Here is a 17680-nt window from a genome sequence, read left to right as displayed (position 1 = left end):
CATTCCCCTCCAACTGAAAACTGCAAGTTCATTTAATATATCATGGGATTCAGCTCTAAGATTGTTCCAGGCTTTGTGGTAACACTGATAGTATAATTTATTCTTCATATTTTTCCTCTTGATTGATAACATGAGTTAAGTTGTTCAGTAGTTATCCAACAAGTAACCTCACCAATGTCAGTAATCAAGTAATGCAAGAAAACACACAAACACATTATTAAACCACTATGCATGGCTTTGTAGACAGTGAACATTCCTCTGACTCAGCAAAAACTCAGCAGTTATGAAAGCACTCAGGAAACAAGATAGTGGAAACATGTGAGTGTATTGGAAGACACCTATGAGAAAAGCATTGCCATTACAAAACTCCATATTTAAGATAAGCAAGAAAATAAGTATTAAGAAAAAAGTTTTACAAGCTTTCTCTTAAACTGTCCATTGCAGCACTAAGAGAAAAGCATAAATGGAAAATATCTTCATCTCATTTTTTATGATATTCTTCATACTGATGTACATGCAAATGAACAAGATTTTGCAATTATACTAGCAAATCAGAAAAGTTGATCTGGAGAGAGAGAGAGAGAGAGAGAGAGAGAGAGAGAGAGAGAGAGAGAGAGAGAGAGAGAGAGAGAGAGAGAGAGAGAGAGAGAGAGAGAGAGAGAGAGAGAGAGAGAGAGAGAATGCTTTCCTCTGCTATGGTATACATACATAACCAGAAGTTTATAAATAGTTTTAAACATTTTTGGTAAAAAAATTCCTTAGAATGTTAACTTATATAAACTGCAGGATATCCTGTACATATAAAGTGAGAAAAATGCTGATCAGGAAATATTAAGCAGTTATTTTATCCTTTAGCAAAAATATTACTTAACATGATATTATAGTCATGCTCCAAATAAACACTGAATATCATGCATACCACATGTCATAAAAAGATTACACCATTTTATGCAGTTAATGTAAAAGTATATATAAGCTTCACTATAAAAGTAAAATAAATATTTAGAACCAATACTATGTAGTTGTTCACATCATCAGATCCTTCTGGCAGAAAGCTGTCATGTTGCTGTGGTTGGCAGTGAGATGACAGTAGGCATTTTGAATGTTGTCCAATTACTCTAATTACATTAGATTTCAAATGCAAGCTACACACTTCTCACAAGCCTCATTTCCATTCCTTACTCTTTCTTTCTCCTGTTTCTGCCATCAAATAGTTCGGTGCTGAGTACTGTCTAAATTGTTGAAGAAAAAAATAATCTTAAAATTAGTGCCAACAGCACATGCTGTGATCAAGCTACTTAAAAAAAAAAAAAAAAAAAAAAAAAAAAAAAAAAAAAAAAAAAAAAAATCATATTCTTCAGTGATTAAAACAAAATTTAATATGCAATAAATAGAAATGGACACCCATGTAATTAATTAAGTTAAGCCTTGAATACAACAGAGATCCAATATTCCATTATGTGCCAGACATAAGTGGAGACATTTTTCATTAGACCATGGCATAAGTAAGTCCATTTATCAGCATAAGGTGCCCAGAAATACACACTTCTACAGCAATTTGTGGGGCAGTGTGAAGTTGTCACCTTTTGCATCACTTTCAGACTCTGGTTCAATGAGGAGAATCGGAGGGAGATCATCTTAGTTACAGCAAATCACAGGTGGCCGAGGAGGAGCCGCAGCACAGCGCTGGGTGTCGGGGGTTTAAGGCCACTGTCCGACGCCCTCCAGTGGCAGCAGTGGTGTGGCAACTTAATGCTAACATGTAACAGCACGACAACACCAGAGTAAGAAAAATAAATATGCTTTTTGCCATTTTGCTTTTTTTTTTCTTTTTACAGTGACCCTGAGTGAGTGGTTTGTATGAAAAGTATATCACACTTTATGAAAAAAAATTCCCCATTGATGTGGAGTGAATGACAGGCTGAAAATGAAATTATAGAAAAGAAATGATGTGGCTAACATATTTCCCCATTACCTCCTCCCCCCAAAAATATCTACAGAATATCACAGTTCAATACTACTTGACTACCCAGGTCCCTGTTGGAGGCCCAATGGGACACCCCAAGGCAGTGTGTGTACAGTGTGGCCCGGAGAGGTGAGGAGCTCCTGGGGTTGTGAGGGACACCCGAGGCAAATTAGGAAACCTGGGACAGGTACATTTGGGACAGTTTGTGAGACCCAGGGCAGTGAGGGAAATCCCTCAGGGCTGACTGATCCCTGGGACTGCTCAAGTGGCCTGAGGCAGACACCCTTGAGGCAGGCACACCTGAGGAAGACTGAGACTGGGCAGGAAGCCAGAGGGTTGTTGGCTGCTTTTAGGCTTCCACCTAATACTATATAAAATCCTTCATCATAATATTGGCTTTCCTAACTCGCCCTCGACTGCTGACATTCACCTCATCTTCCTCTTCCTCATCCTCACTGACCCTTGGCCGTTTCTGACGGTGGCTTCTGCTCCCCCTGTCTGCATCATCAGTATCATAAAGACGTTTGTTATGTCCTGCAAGTGTCTTGCCATGTCCTTCATTTTCACTCTCACTTGAGGAAGAGGAGGAAGAGGTGGAAGAGGAGGAGCCAGAGGTGCTGGTTTCACTCTGGCTTTCATCCTCATCGTTAGGATACTGAGACCGTATCACCTGACCCACCACTCGGCCACGATGCCTCACATCGTTGATCGTGACCTGCTGAGAGGTCATATTGATGGGCTGATAGGGAATTGGTGCCTGGCCAGGTCTATTCACAGATATCAACTCCTGCACCTGGTGGCGTTTGCCTGGAGGTGGCCTCTTCTTGGCAGGAGGGTGACTGGTGCTTGGGGTGGCTTTCTTGGGGGGTGGCTTCTTCTTCGATGCACTCTTGGCCACCTTTGCATTTTTCTTAGGTTGTGTTTTTTTTTTAGCTGGCTTGGGCTTTGGTGGTGGTTTCTTCTTTTTCTTCTTGTTGTTATTATTAGATTTAGAGCGCCTACATCCATCCTCTTCCTCACTAGAGGAACTCTCTGATGAGCTGTCATCCTCCTCAGTGATATCTGCATCATCTATGAAGTCACGGTCAGCCAAGAGGTCAGTCTCATCTTCATCCTCATCTGGATCACAGTCCAAGATTACTCGCCTGGCCCGTCTCACCCCTGAGGCCACCCCTCGATTCGGCCGACGGCTGGCACGCAGCTTCTTGTTCACTTCCTTCTCTTCTAGGCTCTCTTCTGAACTAGATTCAAGGTCCTCTTCATCAAACTCCACCTCACTCTCATCTTTGGCCTGTCGATTCTTGTTTGCTTTAGCAAGTAATATTCGACTACTATGTCTTTCTCCTACTGGTTGCCTCTGCTGCTGTTTCTTTCTCCTTGGTCTTCCACTATTGCTGCTACTACCATCACTGTTACTATGTTTCCTCCTCTTGGTGTTGGTGGCCTTTCTGGCAGGCTGCGGGGAAGCTCCATTACTGTCTGATTCACTGCTGCCTTCACTGTCCTCACTTACACTAGCAGCCCCTTTCTTTACCTCTCTCCTCCCACCTGGTCCACTCCTAGCCTTCCTAGCTACACCATTCACCCTATTGAACTTGTTGGCCTTTTGATCTGCCTCATCATGACTGGTTGAGGAGGTGCTGCTAAGTCTGTTTCTTGCTCCACTCAGTTGGCCATTTGTCCACTTAGTGCTGGGTCCAGCACTTTCAGCCCCACTGCTTTCGTTCTCACTCTCTTCACTTGGGACTCTACCCTTCTTTGCGACTCGGACAGCACTGGTAGTCCTTGCTGGTACTGCCACTTCCTCCTCTTCACTCTCCTCATTGTATTGCACAGTCACTCGACCACGATTACGTGTAGCCACTCCTTTCTTCTTGGCTTTAGCTGAACTCTTTTTTCGATTCCTGGGATTGTACTCTTCCCCAGAGTCCTCTTCCTCATCCTCCCCATTGAGCAGCTTCTTCCTGGCTACTCTCCTTGACCTTCGCATGTTATCCTTTCCAGTTGAGCAGGCAATGCTTGCTTCTACATCATCATCATCAAAATCATCCTCACCTAGACCTGCCCCATCATCATAAGTTATGGAGGTCAATTTGGTGCGGTGAGGAGATGCATGTCTGCCAGACGTATGTGGGATGGCATTCCTCCGCGTATCACTACTGGTCCGAGTGGAGGGATCTGTCGGATAAAAAAGTATTCAGCTAATTAGTATTGCTCTCTGCCTTAACCTTCTTCCCCACTAAGCTACCACTTAGTACTGCTAAGCATGGAAATATTCATTCTTACCATTTAATTATGTGTCCCTTAATTTCTTCTGAAATATGTGAAATAACTTATTTGTTTTTGCTTAATATATAATTACCAATATTCCCCTTTATTATATACAATAATAGCATATCATCTATTTTACTTTGAAAGTTAAAGAAATTTCAAAGTGTGTATAAGAGGTAAGGAAATAAATATTTTATCAGTGACCAATAGAGTTACTGAGAAATGCATACAAAATCTCAGTAACAACTTCTTTCTAAATGGAATCCATAAAACTAAAATGTTTGATGCCTATTCCAAAAGGTTCCTTTTGATGCCTTTCACCCAATTCTTATTACCAATAATTAGCAATACTTCTTAAACCTTTACATAACAATCTAACTGTGTCCAAGAACTACCAATTTCATGTGGCAAGGAAAAGTGATTCAGAATTATCCTTAATGACTGGCACGACAGCATCTGACTACAGAAAAGGAAGGCAATAATGATGAATATGCCAAGGCCTAATTTAACAATCACAAGAATAAAATTGGTATTTCATTATCAAATCTTTTATCACCTTCATGCTTCATATTTCATCATATTTAAAAAAAATAGTTCTCCTGTTTAAATGCAGCAAGAACAAGTCCATTAAACTACTTCCCCATGAATTTTCTGGTAGGCTCTAGTAGTCCTTCCTACACGCCTTCCTTAACCCAGTAGCATTAATAATACACAAGTGCAATATGGGAGAGCATCATTATTCTCATTATAATCAGAGTCCTAACCTCTCAAACACTTGGAAGACTTCAAATTCTACAAACCAATACAAATTAAAACAGCCCTGTGATCTAAACAATTTGAGCCCTGGGACAAGTATGGCCTAAATTCAACATTTCCTGATTTTCCTGAGCTACGCAAAAATTATGTGGAAGTTTAGTGTGTTTACCTATTTACCATGTTGTAATATAAAGGACCTTAGTTAAGCTTGTCTTCTGAGTTCATATTGTGTGGTTTTGTCCAATTACTTATCAACACATTTGTTCCTGGTTCACATCACTCATGCCATTCACATACCATGCAAACAACTAAAGCTTCTATCCATTTTATGTGACAACAAAACACTGCAGAAACAGTGTAGCTCATTGTATCCCTTAAAAAAATGAACATATGAAAATATAAAAAAAATGGTTTCTAGTTTGAACACCAAACATCTGGTCAGAAGTACATAGAGCTGCCTTAGGCTAAGATGATCTGGAGGCCACACCCACTGCCTCCTACACATTTCTGATGGAGCAGCTGAATGGTGCATGCATAAAATTCTTACCATTTTCCCATTTTTTTATCTAAAACATTTGTAATCATCTTATCAATTATCTTTGCCCAAAGGCAAAGTTTTTTTTAAGAGAAAAAAAAACATGAAAATACTAAACCTAAAAAAAAATAAATAAGTAAAAAATAAGAGAAATAAGCAAGATGTGGATGCTCAGTGGAACACACACTGGAGACAACACATACGTCAACAATCACATGAATAAGTTTGTGTAAATAAAACATTCATTTCCAGCAATTTTTCTAAGGGTTAATAATACTTTGAAACAATTATTGCTTTCCTACTGATATTAAAAAATAAAATAAAAGAAAATAAAAGAAAATAGAAGAAGAAGAAGAAGGAGGAGGAGGAGGAGGAGGAGGAGGAGGAGGAGGAGGAGGAGGAGGAGGAGGAGGAGGCGGCAGCGGCTTACTAATATGATGTTTAAAGATATCTTAAATATCTGGGGAAGTGACATGAACTTTATGAGAGCATCAACCCATTGCCCTGCTAAGGGAGGGGAGGCAGGATATGTTGCTTCTAAGCTAAGCTCAGCAAAGCCCACACTGATTATAGAAACCTATCACTACATTCTGACTTTCAATAGCCCTTTCTCTTGCCTTGGAAGTCCACTCCCCAATAATTTTTGCAGCAGTATCCCATTATATCTCCTAGCTAAACCTGTCATGTCTGATTTTTTTGCAAATCTATCTCTATCTCATCTTGTATCTAGAGTGGTAATAAAGACTAGCTACTGAGGCAGGGTATAGTACTAAGGTAGCTTGCGCACTAAGCACACAGATGCATGCATATGTTTGCCCCTCCAATCAAATTCAGCTACAATTATTGAGACAATACATAAAACAATAGGAGTCAGTGCCATAACCACAAACCTGACCACACATGACACCACTGAGTGATGAGTGTTGGAACATTGTCGAGAAAGGAGCTGTTGGCTCTTTAGATGTACACACATGCAAAAACCTCTATTATCCATCCCATGTGAACACAAACCAAATAAATATTAGGTACGCTGAATGAAAAATTACCGTAATGGTTTAAGTAGAAATACAAAGTCAATGTTCTACCAATACAGGACAAGAAATAACAGCCATGGTAAGCTTAATGAAGTATGCATGGATATTTAAGGAGGCATGTCAAGTGATGATTAGTATGTCTGATTTAATATCTTGATGGCATGCAGAAGCAAAATGTTCAATAGTGAATCTGGAGAATGCATATCAGTCTTTCCCTAATCTATAGATGCATCACATGCAAAAGTATGTGATGCATACTTATGGTATAAAGGGACATCTGCTTGAAGTCATCAAAAACTTATGCATTTGCAAACAAGATAAGGCACATGTTGGTTTGCACACAAGTGGATAAAATACAACAAGTGAAGGAGCGCAAGATCTATGCTCAAATTTGAGCAGCTGTTAGCCTGTTTCGTATACATAAATTTTACACATTTTCGTGCTGGTAATTTGAGCATCATGTGCATAAATTTTACACATTTATTTCCCATGCAATTTCCTGCTATTCATTGGATGGTTGGAAGGAGAATGGAGGCCAAAAAACAAAGCTTTCATCCCCTTCAACAAATTTCAACTCACAACAAACATCTGAACAGACTTCATTTTGCCATCAAATCAATCTTGTTGTATATTTTCCCAAGGTTTAAACACACCATAAGCTTTCTTCTCTTCCATTAGCATTTTTCAACTGCCATCATAAGAGAAACAAATATCACACTTACATCCTCTACCAACCCAAACCAGTGTATGGCAGTGTATGGGTAGAATTTCAAATGGTGTTCAATGATTCAACTCTACACAAAAGTTTTCACAGCAACTGTCACTTCATGCCACAGCCATCAACATTCAGCCAACAATGAGTAAGGCATTGAGGATTTCTCCATCACCCCACAATAAGCTTCAGAGATCCCCAGACAACCTAAAGACTTCTGTCAAGTGGAAACATTATGGGGGAATATAGCATCTCACACAAAAGCCCCAAAGAACTACCTAACCAGAGTAGAAGCACCAGCTAATGACACCCACTGGTCTATACCACCAGACACCACTAACCCTGTCCTTACTAGACAAGGAAGAGTTTCAGCTGGCTGAGCATGGTCTGCCCCTATCTAAGGCTGGGGCCTACCTAAATGGTGCATAGGGTATCCTTGTAGTAACAGGAGGCACCTGGCTCCCCATAACTGCTTACAGTTGACCTAGGTTCAGTGCCAGCTGCCAATCATCCACGGAAACTAAGCTGCCTCTTGAGTAAATAGATGCTGCAGCTAACAACTGCCATTACCTCTTTTAGAATAGGAAAAATGAACAAAGATGAATGTGTTTCCAGTCCGGCACCATCCTACAGGAGAATATAGGAGAGGGAAAAAGTATCTAAAAAATGGCAAGGTTTGGTACAGGACACCAACCTTCACTTCTGGATGAGACCAGCAACCAAAGGTAGCATTCAATGCCAATATTCAATAGACTGGTAAAGATACAAATCACAAGCCAAGTAGCTCCTAATATCATTTTTCTGACACTTGTCTAGTAAAACTATGTGCATGCTTGGTGTCTAGTATTAAACTAGCACACCTCTGATAGAAAATTACTCCTACAATTATTTTTAAAGAATGGATGCAAGACCACATGTAAAATAATGAAAAGGCTAGGAACAGATGTAGCTGATTAGTACAATAAAAGATTAGAAACTATATGACAGTTGAAATTTCACAGAAACCAGTGGAACCAAGACATGTTGTTTCATTACTTGTGTCTGGTTGTCTGGTTTACACAAGAGAACAAATATCTGTACATCAAACATGCTGCTGGAGGATGATTACATTTTTTACTTCTTGTGGATAGCTACTGAACAAATGGTGATGTTACACTGGGGAGGAGAGAGAGAGAGAGAGAGAGAGAGAGAGAGAGAGAGAGAGAGAGAGAGAGAGAGAGAGAGAGAGAGAGAGAGAGAGAGAGAGAGAGAGAGAGAGAGAGAGAGAGAGAGGAATTATAAGTGGTAGTGAAGAATGTATACTGTGATTATGAAGAAGGATGAGATGCTGGAGGTTATGCAGCATTGAAGCAAGGTAGCAAGTAGTTTAAAGAAAGTGAAAGATACCATCTACAGCAGTACTTGAGGGCTGTGGTGGAGGCAGGTTGTAGCCTACATCCACCACCACAGGACCACCACACCTCACACTATGGTCTGTGCGCAGAAAACCTTCATCTCACCCCATTCCTGCTTTGTGAACCTCAGCCAATGTAGTTCACAAATGCTTGTTATAACTATACTTATAATAGTCAAAGGAAAATTAATAGCGCTATACTAAGTTCATTTAAGCTAGATTCCTGGCGCTTAAGAGGGTTTGTAAGGTCACAGCTGATTGGCTGCACCACTCTCTCGCTAGCACTCACGTCAACCCACATTTTGCATGCTCAAATGATGTTTCTATATCATATGCCACAATTCACATCATATATAAGATAACCAGTTTTGGTTGACACCATCAGACTCAGCACCGGCTGTAGAATCAAGATGAATTGTAAAAAAAGAAGGAAAAGCTATAACTATGTTATAGCTTTAGGGAGGCTGGGAGGCTGGGTTATGTTACGTTGATAAATAAAAAAAATAAAATAAATAAAATAAAAGCCTACCAAAATTGTACAAAGAAAATATGCAACTTTTGTTCAGGATAGCAAAGATATTTCATGTAATGGAGGATGTTCTAATACACTTCTAATATTTCTCTTAATATCCAAACTATCCAATACATGGAGTTATGGCATATAATATAGAAATATTTCTCACTAAAGCATGCAAAATGTGGCTTGACATGAGTGCTAGCAAGAGAGCAGTGCACTCAATCAGCTGCGACCTTACAAACCCACCTAGGCACCAGGGATCTAGCTTAAGTGAACCTACTGTAGTATATCAGCTTAAATTAATATATATTATCATGAATGGTGGAATAATTTGGTTCTTTCATGCAGCCTATGCTTAAATTTAGTTATGTGAAGGTGAAATCAATTGTATAACTTATGGTTGATCTTAATTTAGTCGAGGGGTCATGCATACTGCCCCGCCCTGTGCCTTGCTCCCTCAGACATATTCATCTTCGTAATTTTTTCAAAGAGGAAGTGAGGAGAGCAATTTCCAGGCCCATGTTGGTGCCAAGCTCCTGTGGGTGTTAGTTAATTTATATTTTAGCAGTAGTGGTGGTGGTGGTGGTGGTGGTGTGAGTATGGTGCAAAGGTGGTGTCTGTCGTGATGGTGAACTATCTCTGGCCAACACCTCAGGCTAGCCAGCCCCTCCAGCAGGCAGGCAGCAAGCACCATTCAGCACTTTTCACTCAGCACCCCCATCCAGCCAGGTCAACAGCACTCAGCAGCCCCACGTACTTTTGGGGCAGGAGGCAGCTGGTCTGCTGAGTCCAATCACTCTGCTCAAGCTGGTCGTCTTGCTTGGCCCCAGCCCCTTCTTGCTGGATGAAGGTGGAGGAAGGGCATGAGGGGCAGGCAGTCTCCTGGTGGAGTCAGAAGACTGGAGGGCAGTGGATGCCTTCACTGAGGAGGCTGGTGGCTGAGAGGGGCCGGCCCGCCCACTGCTCACTTTAGAGGCTGGAGGGGCAGCTTTGCGTTTGGCTGGGCGGGGCGTGGCCTTAGAAGGGTTGCGCTTACCTTTAGACTTATGACTGGATAATATGGACTTTATTTGATCTTCAAAGTATGCCTCCAGACGCAGGGTCATCGAGTAGATCTGAAACAGTTGGACAGATTAACTATAATGTTAGATGATGTTCTGTCTGTCTGTCTGTCTGTCTCCCTCTCTTATGTACTGTGTGCATATGAAAATCCAAGTTGCACATCAGGGTAAATAGCAAAAATCTTGAATCATTTAATAAAACCCGAGACAAGGTAAACTTGCACAACTGAACCTGACAAGTGTGGTTAGTGAGAATCTGTCCTTTTCTTCCTGGAGCTCTAGGAGCTAAGAAGCATTTAAATTCTGCCTTGAGGAAAGCATGTACATATCCATAGGTGTGCCTTGATTCCACTGCCTATCTCTGCATGGGTACCAGCCTAGTATATAGATAAATTTATCACAGTATAATAATTATATTTTCTTGAGCAGCTTATGGAAAAAATATTAATTGAAGAAGTACTTGGTTTTAAGTATATGATTTTATAGATAACAGCAATGTATATAGAAGTTACAGAATATTTAAAAAGTTCAATATTTTTTTTTTTAATTCATACCTGAAGAAACTCAAATAACTTCTAATGGCTCTTGCACCTAAACTTAATATTTCATGAATCAGTATGAATAAGATGCAAACATGTTTACAGCACTAATGAACTACAGACTGAGGATCATTACAGTTCATGAAGTTGCAGATTAAAATTTAAAAAATTGAGGACCACTACAGTTCATGAAGTAGCAAATTAACATTTAAAAATTCTGTCTTTCTGTGGATGGGTGGTTGTCACTCTAGGTGCAAGACCACATGTGGTTTACATAACATTAATGTAAACACCCTTCCTCTTTACTAGACATCCACTTACCCTGGATCTCTTGTTTGTGTTGTAATTCTTGGAATTGGTAAAAATGAGTTTCATGTCTTTGGCAAAGTCATGAGGAGTTGCATAACCATTGGCTGAGAGTTCTTCCCTCACTGTAGTCAGGTCCATGGGTACGTCTATGACCTGGCTATAGTCAGGATACCGCTCCAGATCTACTGGGTACCTGAAGAAGAATTGACATTGTCATTACATTGTTTGTACAACTGCCACTCAATGAATACTGCATCACTGTTTCCTTAGCTAGGTCTGAACCTAAATTGCACTGATCTACACCAACCTTTCCATAATCCTCCATTACATTCATTACATGATATAGGAGATTTATACCCCTTACAGCATCTCTCATCAAAGACATTACTTTCCTCTTGAACAAATGTTCAATTGTTAAGGTACCATACTCAATCACTTAATCAAAAAAAGAAATCAGGATCTGGTTTAATGTGCTCTTGGCACAGTGAAAAGAGTTTCAGAGGATAGCAGATATTTTCTCAACATTTATTATCTGAAACTTTTAGTGAGATGACAGTAATACGGCACCTTACCTGAATGGCATGGAGTCTTCTCTCTCAAATATGCTTCTCAGGAGATCCTTGCACATTTGCTGCCAGGAGCGGTTGTCCTGACTGGTCTGACCTCTGCTCTTGGTGGTTCCCTTGTTGCGATTAGTCCCTCGTGAAGTGCTGCCTTCGTGGTCTTCAAGACTTTGATCACTATGATCTGGTGAGTGGTAATTTTTCTGTAGCTGATGGTACAGATTAGTTGGGTCAATGCACGTCCCATCCCTGAAAAAAAAGAGATATGAGAGAGGGTTCAATAAATGTTATAATACGAGTGAGTCATCATTCAAGTCATAATCACTCACTGGTATTCAATACATTACTTCTAATTATTTGTGTTCTTTCAGCAATACATACATATGTATAAAAACAATGCTTCCTATCATGAATTGAAGGAGGGCAAAATATAATACATGCAAACATCAAACATGCTATTTTTTAAAAGGATGATAATATGGAGGAAGAGGTGGTGGAGTTTTAAAACCAGTGTGACAGAAATAAGCAATTAGAATTGTTTATTTGTGAGAGAGAGAGAGAGAGAGAGAGAGAGAGAGAGAGAGAGAGAGAGAGAGAGAGAGAGAGAGAGAGAGAGAGAGAGAGAGAGAGAGAGAGAGAGAGACCTACTTGATGAGTTCTAGACACAGCTCGGTGACTATCCTGGCATGGCGGACTATATTGCTCCCCTTCTGATTGAATTTTTCAGTATTGGTGGCAATATAGCGAACATCAAACTGCACTGCATTGATCCTACGGTAGAAACGGTTATCCAGCCGGCTCTGTGATTTGGGTGAAAAGAAGTATCATAATGCTCATGACATGTATATTTAGTAATCTTAACAGTCACACTGCCATTACTCAAACATCTGATCACTGTGTCTGAAAATTACATAAAGATTACAATATAAAAAGGTACTTCCACTGATGAATATCTGTCCATACCTTAATGGTGGTGAGATCCATGGGGTAGTCAATGATAAGGGCATACATGGGATATACATTAAGGTCTACAGGCACTAGAAAGGGCTCAGCAATGGCCAGGCTCATGATCTGGGAGAGGCCGTGGGAGATGCGGTCACATTCCAGATCAGGATCCCGGCCAGCCCACTCTTCATCCTGTGTAGTGTACAACAGCTCCTCCAGCTCCTCCTTCTTAACTGCCACACTGCCACCACGCTCCACACTCTCCACTGTTGGAGGAAGGAAAGTGTCAGACAACAGCAAAGCATTATTTTACACCTTACATATAAAAAGAGCAGTTCTAGCTCAAGAGAAGTAAATACCCAAATTAATACTGTACAGGGCCATATACAAAAAGACTTATCTTAAAGTTAAGGTTTAAAACAATTATGCCTTCATTTCAAGAGCATGCTTATCATATTTTTTACAAATCTTATCATCTAGTTTACATGAGTGACTTGGCAACAAAGGAGCAATACAGTGTACTCTGTCAGACATGACAAAGTATCCCTCTATATGTTCCACAGAGGAGTCTGATACATAACCAACAAAGTGACCAATCCTCAGTGCTTGAAGCCCTTATTCCATTCAGATCAATTAAAGATGATTTTTAAAATCTTAAACTAGCATTTTTGAGACATAACTCCTTTACTTAAGTTGTGCAAGGCAAGTCAGGAAAAGGCTATGCTTACGTACTGTTTTCATCTATGGGCTCCATATCCCATGGACTGAGTCGCTCCCTCTCCCCATTGTCCCACAGCACACGGTAACACATGAAAAGGGAATCTTGGAACTCTGCTAGGTGAGGCTCCTGGCTCTCCACAGTGCCCAGCCACCACGCATCATCAATTATGCAGCGAAACCTGTCTCCTGTGCAACACAAAAAGGGATGATGGAAAAAGTTAAAAAATATTGGTATCTGCCTTATTCATTGTAATTAATATCCAGACTTAATAAAGTCATTACTGTTAAATAAATAAATTACATAAATCAATCAACTACAAACCAGGCCAACATCCCCACAAAGGAGTATAGCTGAGACAACACATACACAAACAAATTATTAAATAAACGTTTACACCTCTACTCTTAGTATTGATATAAGTTCTTCAATGATCACAATTACATCTAAATCTACATTCAAGAAATCTGCAGTATAAATTAACAGCTAAAATACTTCACATTCCCTTCCAAATCAAACAAACAACTCAATCTGTCAATCATATCCACAGTCCAGTCTTCTTTCCCTACAGTTTCTGAGCCTCACCTTGTTGCCAGTGTCTGTTGGCAGCGACATCATACGTGGCCTTGAGCACCAAAAAGTCCAGCACATCCGGCATATCGTGGTACTTGATGGTGAAGGAATCGGTGGTAAGCCGTCCCGTGCCCACCTCCAGAATGCCCAGCTTGAGGCAGCACAGGCGAGGAGGCTTGATCTCATACTTGACACCAATAATCTTGACAAATTCCTGATGCTGTGGGAGAAAGGAGAGGAAAGGTGTAGAGTTTCATAATGGTCGAAAAGAATCAAATTTGCTCACCTAAAAAATGTCAATATGTAATCTGGGTGTTAAGTTTGTGCATATAAAGCAAGCTGAAACACACACAAACTCTAAATCTGAAGCCTGCTCCTTAGAACTACTTAAATTACTGATGCCTACACTTTATTACTGGTTTTGCATGTTCTAATCCTCTCATTCTTTTCTCTCACATACTACAGCACCCTGTCTACCCATTACATAAAGGTTTTTCACCACACCTACCACAATCAAGTTATATTCTAATGCTAAGTTTGTTATGGTAGATATGAAAATGTAAAGCACAGACTTAAGACTCACCCTTAATTTATTTGTGGTTCTGTTCCAGGGCAAGTTCCTCTTATCAACAGTGTAGAGCTTACGATTCATAACAGCCTCAACATACAGCATGTGTCCCTGCATGAAGTAGATGAGCTCATCTCCCATCTGAGGGAAGTATGGTGCCTTCTTTGGGACAATCTCCGTCAGCCATTCTGGAGGACGATACTCTTCAGGGATCTCATCTGCCCCTCCAGTGATTTCTGCCATGTTCTGGACAGGTCCTCGCTATAAAAAAAAAAAAAAATCAACTTCATAATATGTAAGGCCATATGTTTATCATGCCCTCAAAGGTCAGGTAGTCTAGACTGAGAGGTGTGGGAATGTTTGTGAATGCATGTATGCAAATGTGTTGTCCCAGTTATAAGGTTTTATAAAGGGTTATCAACCTAATGTATGGTACGCTGAATTTTAGTATCAGTACATACAATTTTCTGGTATTATGTTATTGAATACTTGCATGCAAAGTTGAATCTTATATATCATTAGTCTTCCAATCAACTCACCTTTCGTTGTACCCTTGGAGAGCCCCAAACTTTTCCCTTGTCCTCATCCTCATCTTCATCATCATCATCATCATCATCTTTAGCTCTGTCCTCATCCTCGTCACTGCTAGCTTTCCGGTGCTGTCTCTTCTTTGGATTTTTCTTCTGTTTATGTACAGTACGTTTGGGAGGCTCCAAGTTAACACCAGCCTCAGCTGTCCAGTCTGAATAGTCTGTGGACTGTTCTTCAGAACTAGAAGATTCCTGCAACTCTTCATTAACCACTTCGGAACATGAAGAACTGCCCGAGCTGCTTGAGGCTCCTACTGGTTCTCCATCCTGAGGGATAACATTCACTTTTATTGATAACCTACATATACCTCAGCTGCCTGACACCAACGCTGATCCTGAGTGATATGTATGACTCAAAGCCTTAACTTGCAACTGTCAACACCAACCTACCCAAGTTTTCAAATCAACTAGTAATTCACAGAACCAGGAGAATATCTGAATATAATCCAAGCACATGCAAACATTATAGTGCCATGGAACAAGCAGAATAAGAGTGACAGAGAGACATTTGAACTCCCTCTTATACTGACATCTGAGTCATGTCCATCAAAGGTGCCTTGGCCTGCCTCCCTCACAGAGCGAGTAGAATAGGAATGTGTTTGCTGCTGCTGCTGCTTCTTTTGTTTTTTCTTTTTCCTATCCGCCTGGCCATGGTGGTGGTGCATTTGAGGGGAACGAACAGGCTCAGGTTTCTTCTTGCTCTCCTCCATGAACGTCTGCATCTCCATCTCTCCTATTGCCATGCGTGTCTCAACTGACTGCTTTATTTCAGAAGTTTTGAGGCGTCTCACTATGACCCGCCTCTTCCACTTCATGTTGGGGTCACGTTGCCAGTTCCCAGTGGACTGTCGCACTCCCTCCACATCTCCCACTCTACGTGCCCCCACCCGGCCTGCAATGGAAATTGAAACTTATATGAAATGTCACAAAAATTTCCTTTACGTTTACATAAAGACTGAGATAAACTTCCAGTGTTTCATGGTTGCTTATCCAGAAATGCATTAGAATGAACGTGCAAAAAAAAAAAAAAAATAATCATTGGGCCATCATGTAAATCCCTTTACATCACATTCAGCAGACACACATAACAGTGCCTTTACCTCAGATTTAACACACATAAGTAACAAATAGTAATACGATTGATTCCCTCAATCCTATTTTTGCTTCAACAGATAAATCCCTTGAAACTCTCAAATCCTTAGCTCATTTTTCCAAAACTCTTGAGCTACTTCTGCCTCCATAAACTCCTGTCTTAATTTCCAAACATAAATAGTTTAATTCTTTCACAAATTCTAGTCTTTCACTATTCAGACTAAATCAGCACCCTAAATCTTCCTCTTTCAAGCATGCCATTTCCTTTTTCTTTACTTTTAAGCTTCTCCATTTTTGTCAGCAGTAAGCTATATTATTTGCAAACGAAAATTGATTCACCTCCCATTATCTCTTATTTGTATAATACTTTCCAATCCTTTTATCCCTAACCCTAACTTTTACTACAATCACCACTCTATCCATGAAAATACTACCACCACAGATACATAAAACTTCCTCATCTTAAAATAACATCACTGGAAACTTCACTTCTGTGAAAATTAAAGTGTCAATTGAGCACAAGGAAGGAAGAAGAGGTGTACTTACTGGCGCGTGGAGAAAGTGGATCATGTTGAGTTGCCACAGCATATGAATGGTCACTGGTAGGGCCAGCTGAACTTGCTCTGCGTTCTCCACTCGCCCTCAGGCCACCACTGCTGCTCTCCCGGCGCTCACGCACCCCACTTGGTCCTGCCTGTGGCTCCCCAGACTCTGAAGACCGGCGGTCATGAGCGATGCGCTGGTCCTGCTCCTGGGCCAGCCGCTGGATCATGTCATCAATGCTTGGCCGCTGGGAACTCACAGAAACACTGCCCTCCCCATGGTGTGCTGTCCCTGATCCTGACCCTGGCCCTGGTCCTGGAATCGGCCCTGGCCCTGGCCCTAGCCCTGAAGACGGACCCGGTGCAGGACCACCCCCATTCTCCACATCAACAAGGGCAACATCTAGCACTTCCTGATCTCCTGTAACATAAAAACAAGTTATCACTATATGGTATTGTTAATAAAATAAACATAATTATTTAAGGAAACAAATTCCTCGTCATCATCATATGCATACTTGCCCCTAAGAAATAATGTTAATACATGACTCCCATTCATATTCCATCTGCATAATGTTTTACTTTCTACTCCAGCTGTAAGGTCTCCCTCTTAATTTGTATCCCTTGTTTCACTTTAAGTAAATTTTTAACAATATGCTTAAATCCATATTCTGAATATGTCCATACTACTTTACATATACTTCACTGCAATAATTCACTCCTAGGGCCCATTTCCATTTTAATTACCTCCAATACCTCACTATTACTGTACTCATTTTATACACAGAACCATTACAATGAAATAACTACTATCCATGAAGTTTCCCCACACTCAATCCCAGTGTTTTCAATACATTCAGGTCTCTAGACTATTCAGGAGATTCTTCTTAGTATGATGACTTACCAATCTATAGAGATTAACTTTAGCCACACTGATGGCATTTTGACAATAAAACAAGAAGTGATGTCTCTCCATTTACAATGCTGGTACAACAC

General features: G+C 40.5%; 1 protein-coding gene across 4 annotated transcripts in view; it reads right to left on the bottom strand.

Moving 5' to 3' along the window:
* The window catches only part of LOC135105142 (PH-interacting protein-like), a 28800-nt gene that overhangs the window by 2757 nt on the left and 8363 nt on the right, over positions 1–17680 (bottom strand). For 2 of the 4 annotated variants that reach the window (XM_064013191.1, XM_064013192.1), the window contains 12 exons: positions 16689–17105; positions 15581–15942; positions 15000–15317; positions 14476–14721; positions 13905–14112; positions 13334–13507; positions 12620–12867; positions 12305–12456; positions 11666–11905; positions 11106–11286; positions 9942–10299; positions 1–4144 (listed from right to left, as the gene is read on the bottom strand). The exon at positions 1–4144 is cut by the window's left edge and continues 2757 nt beyond it. In XM_064013191.1, the coding sequence (XP_063869261.1) occupies positions 2334–4144; positions 9942–10299; positions 11106–11286; positions 11666–11905; positions 12305–12456; positions 12620–12867; positions 13334–13507; positions 13905–14112; positions 14476–14721; positions 15000–15317; positions 15581–15942; positions 16689–17105 (4715 nt within the window). In that variant the 3' untranslated portion in view covers positions 1–2333. Of the gene's footprint in view, positions 4145–9941; positions 10300–10477; positions 10623–11105; positions 11287–11665; positions 11906–12304; positions 12457–12619; positions 12868–13333; positions 13508–13904; positions 14113–14475; positions 14722–14999; positions 15318–15580; positions 15943–16688; positions 17106–17680 lie in introns of those variants that run through there. The other 2 variants (XM_064013193.1, XR_010270721.1) reach the window with 2 other exon arrangements.

This window comes from Scylla paramamosain, chromosome 11, assembly GCF_035594125.1.
Source record: "Scylla paramamosain isolate STU-SP2022 chromosome 11, ASM3559412v1, whole genome shotgun sequence".
NCBI classification, from domain to species: domain Eukaryota; kingdom Metazoa; phylum Arthropoda; class Malacostraca; order Decapoda; family Portunidae; genus Scylla; species Scylla paramamosain.
This window is presented reverse-complemented; position numbering and strand designations above follow the sequence as displayed.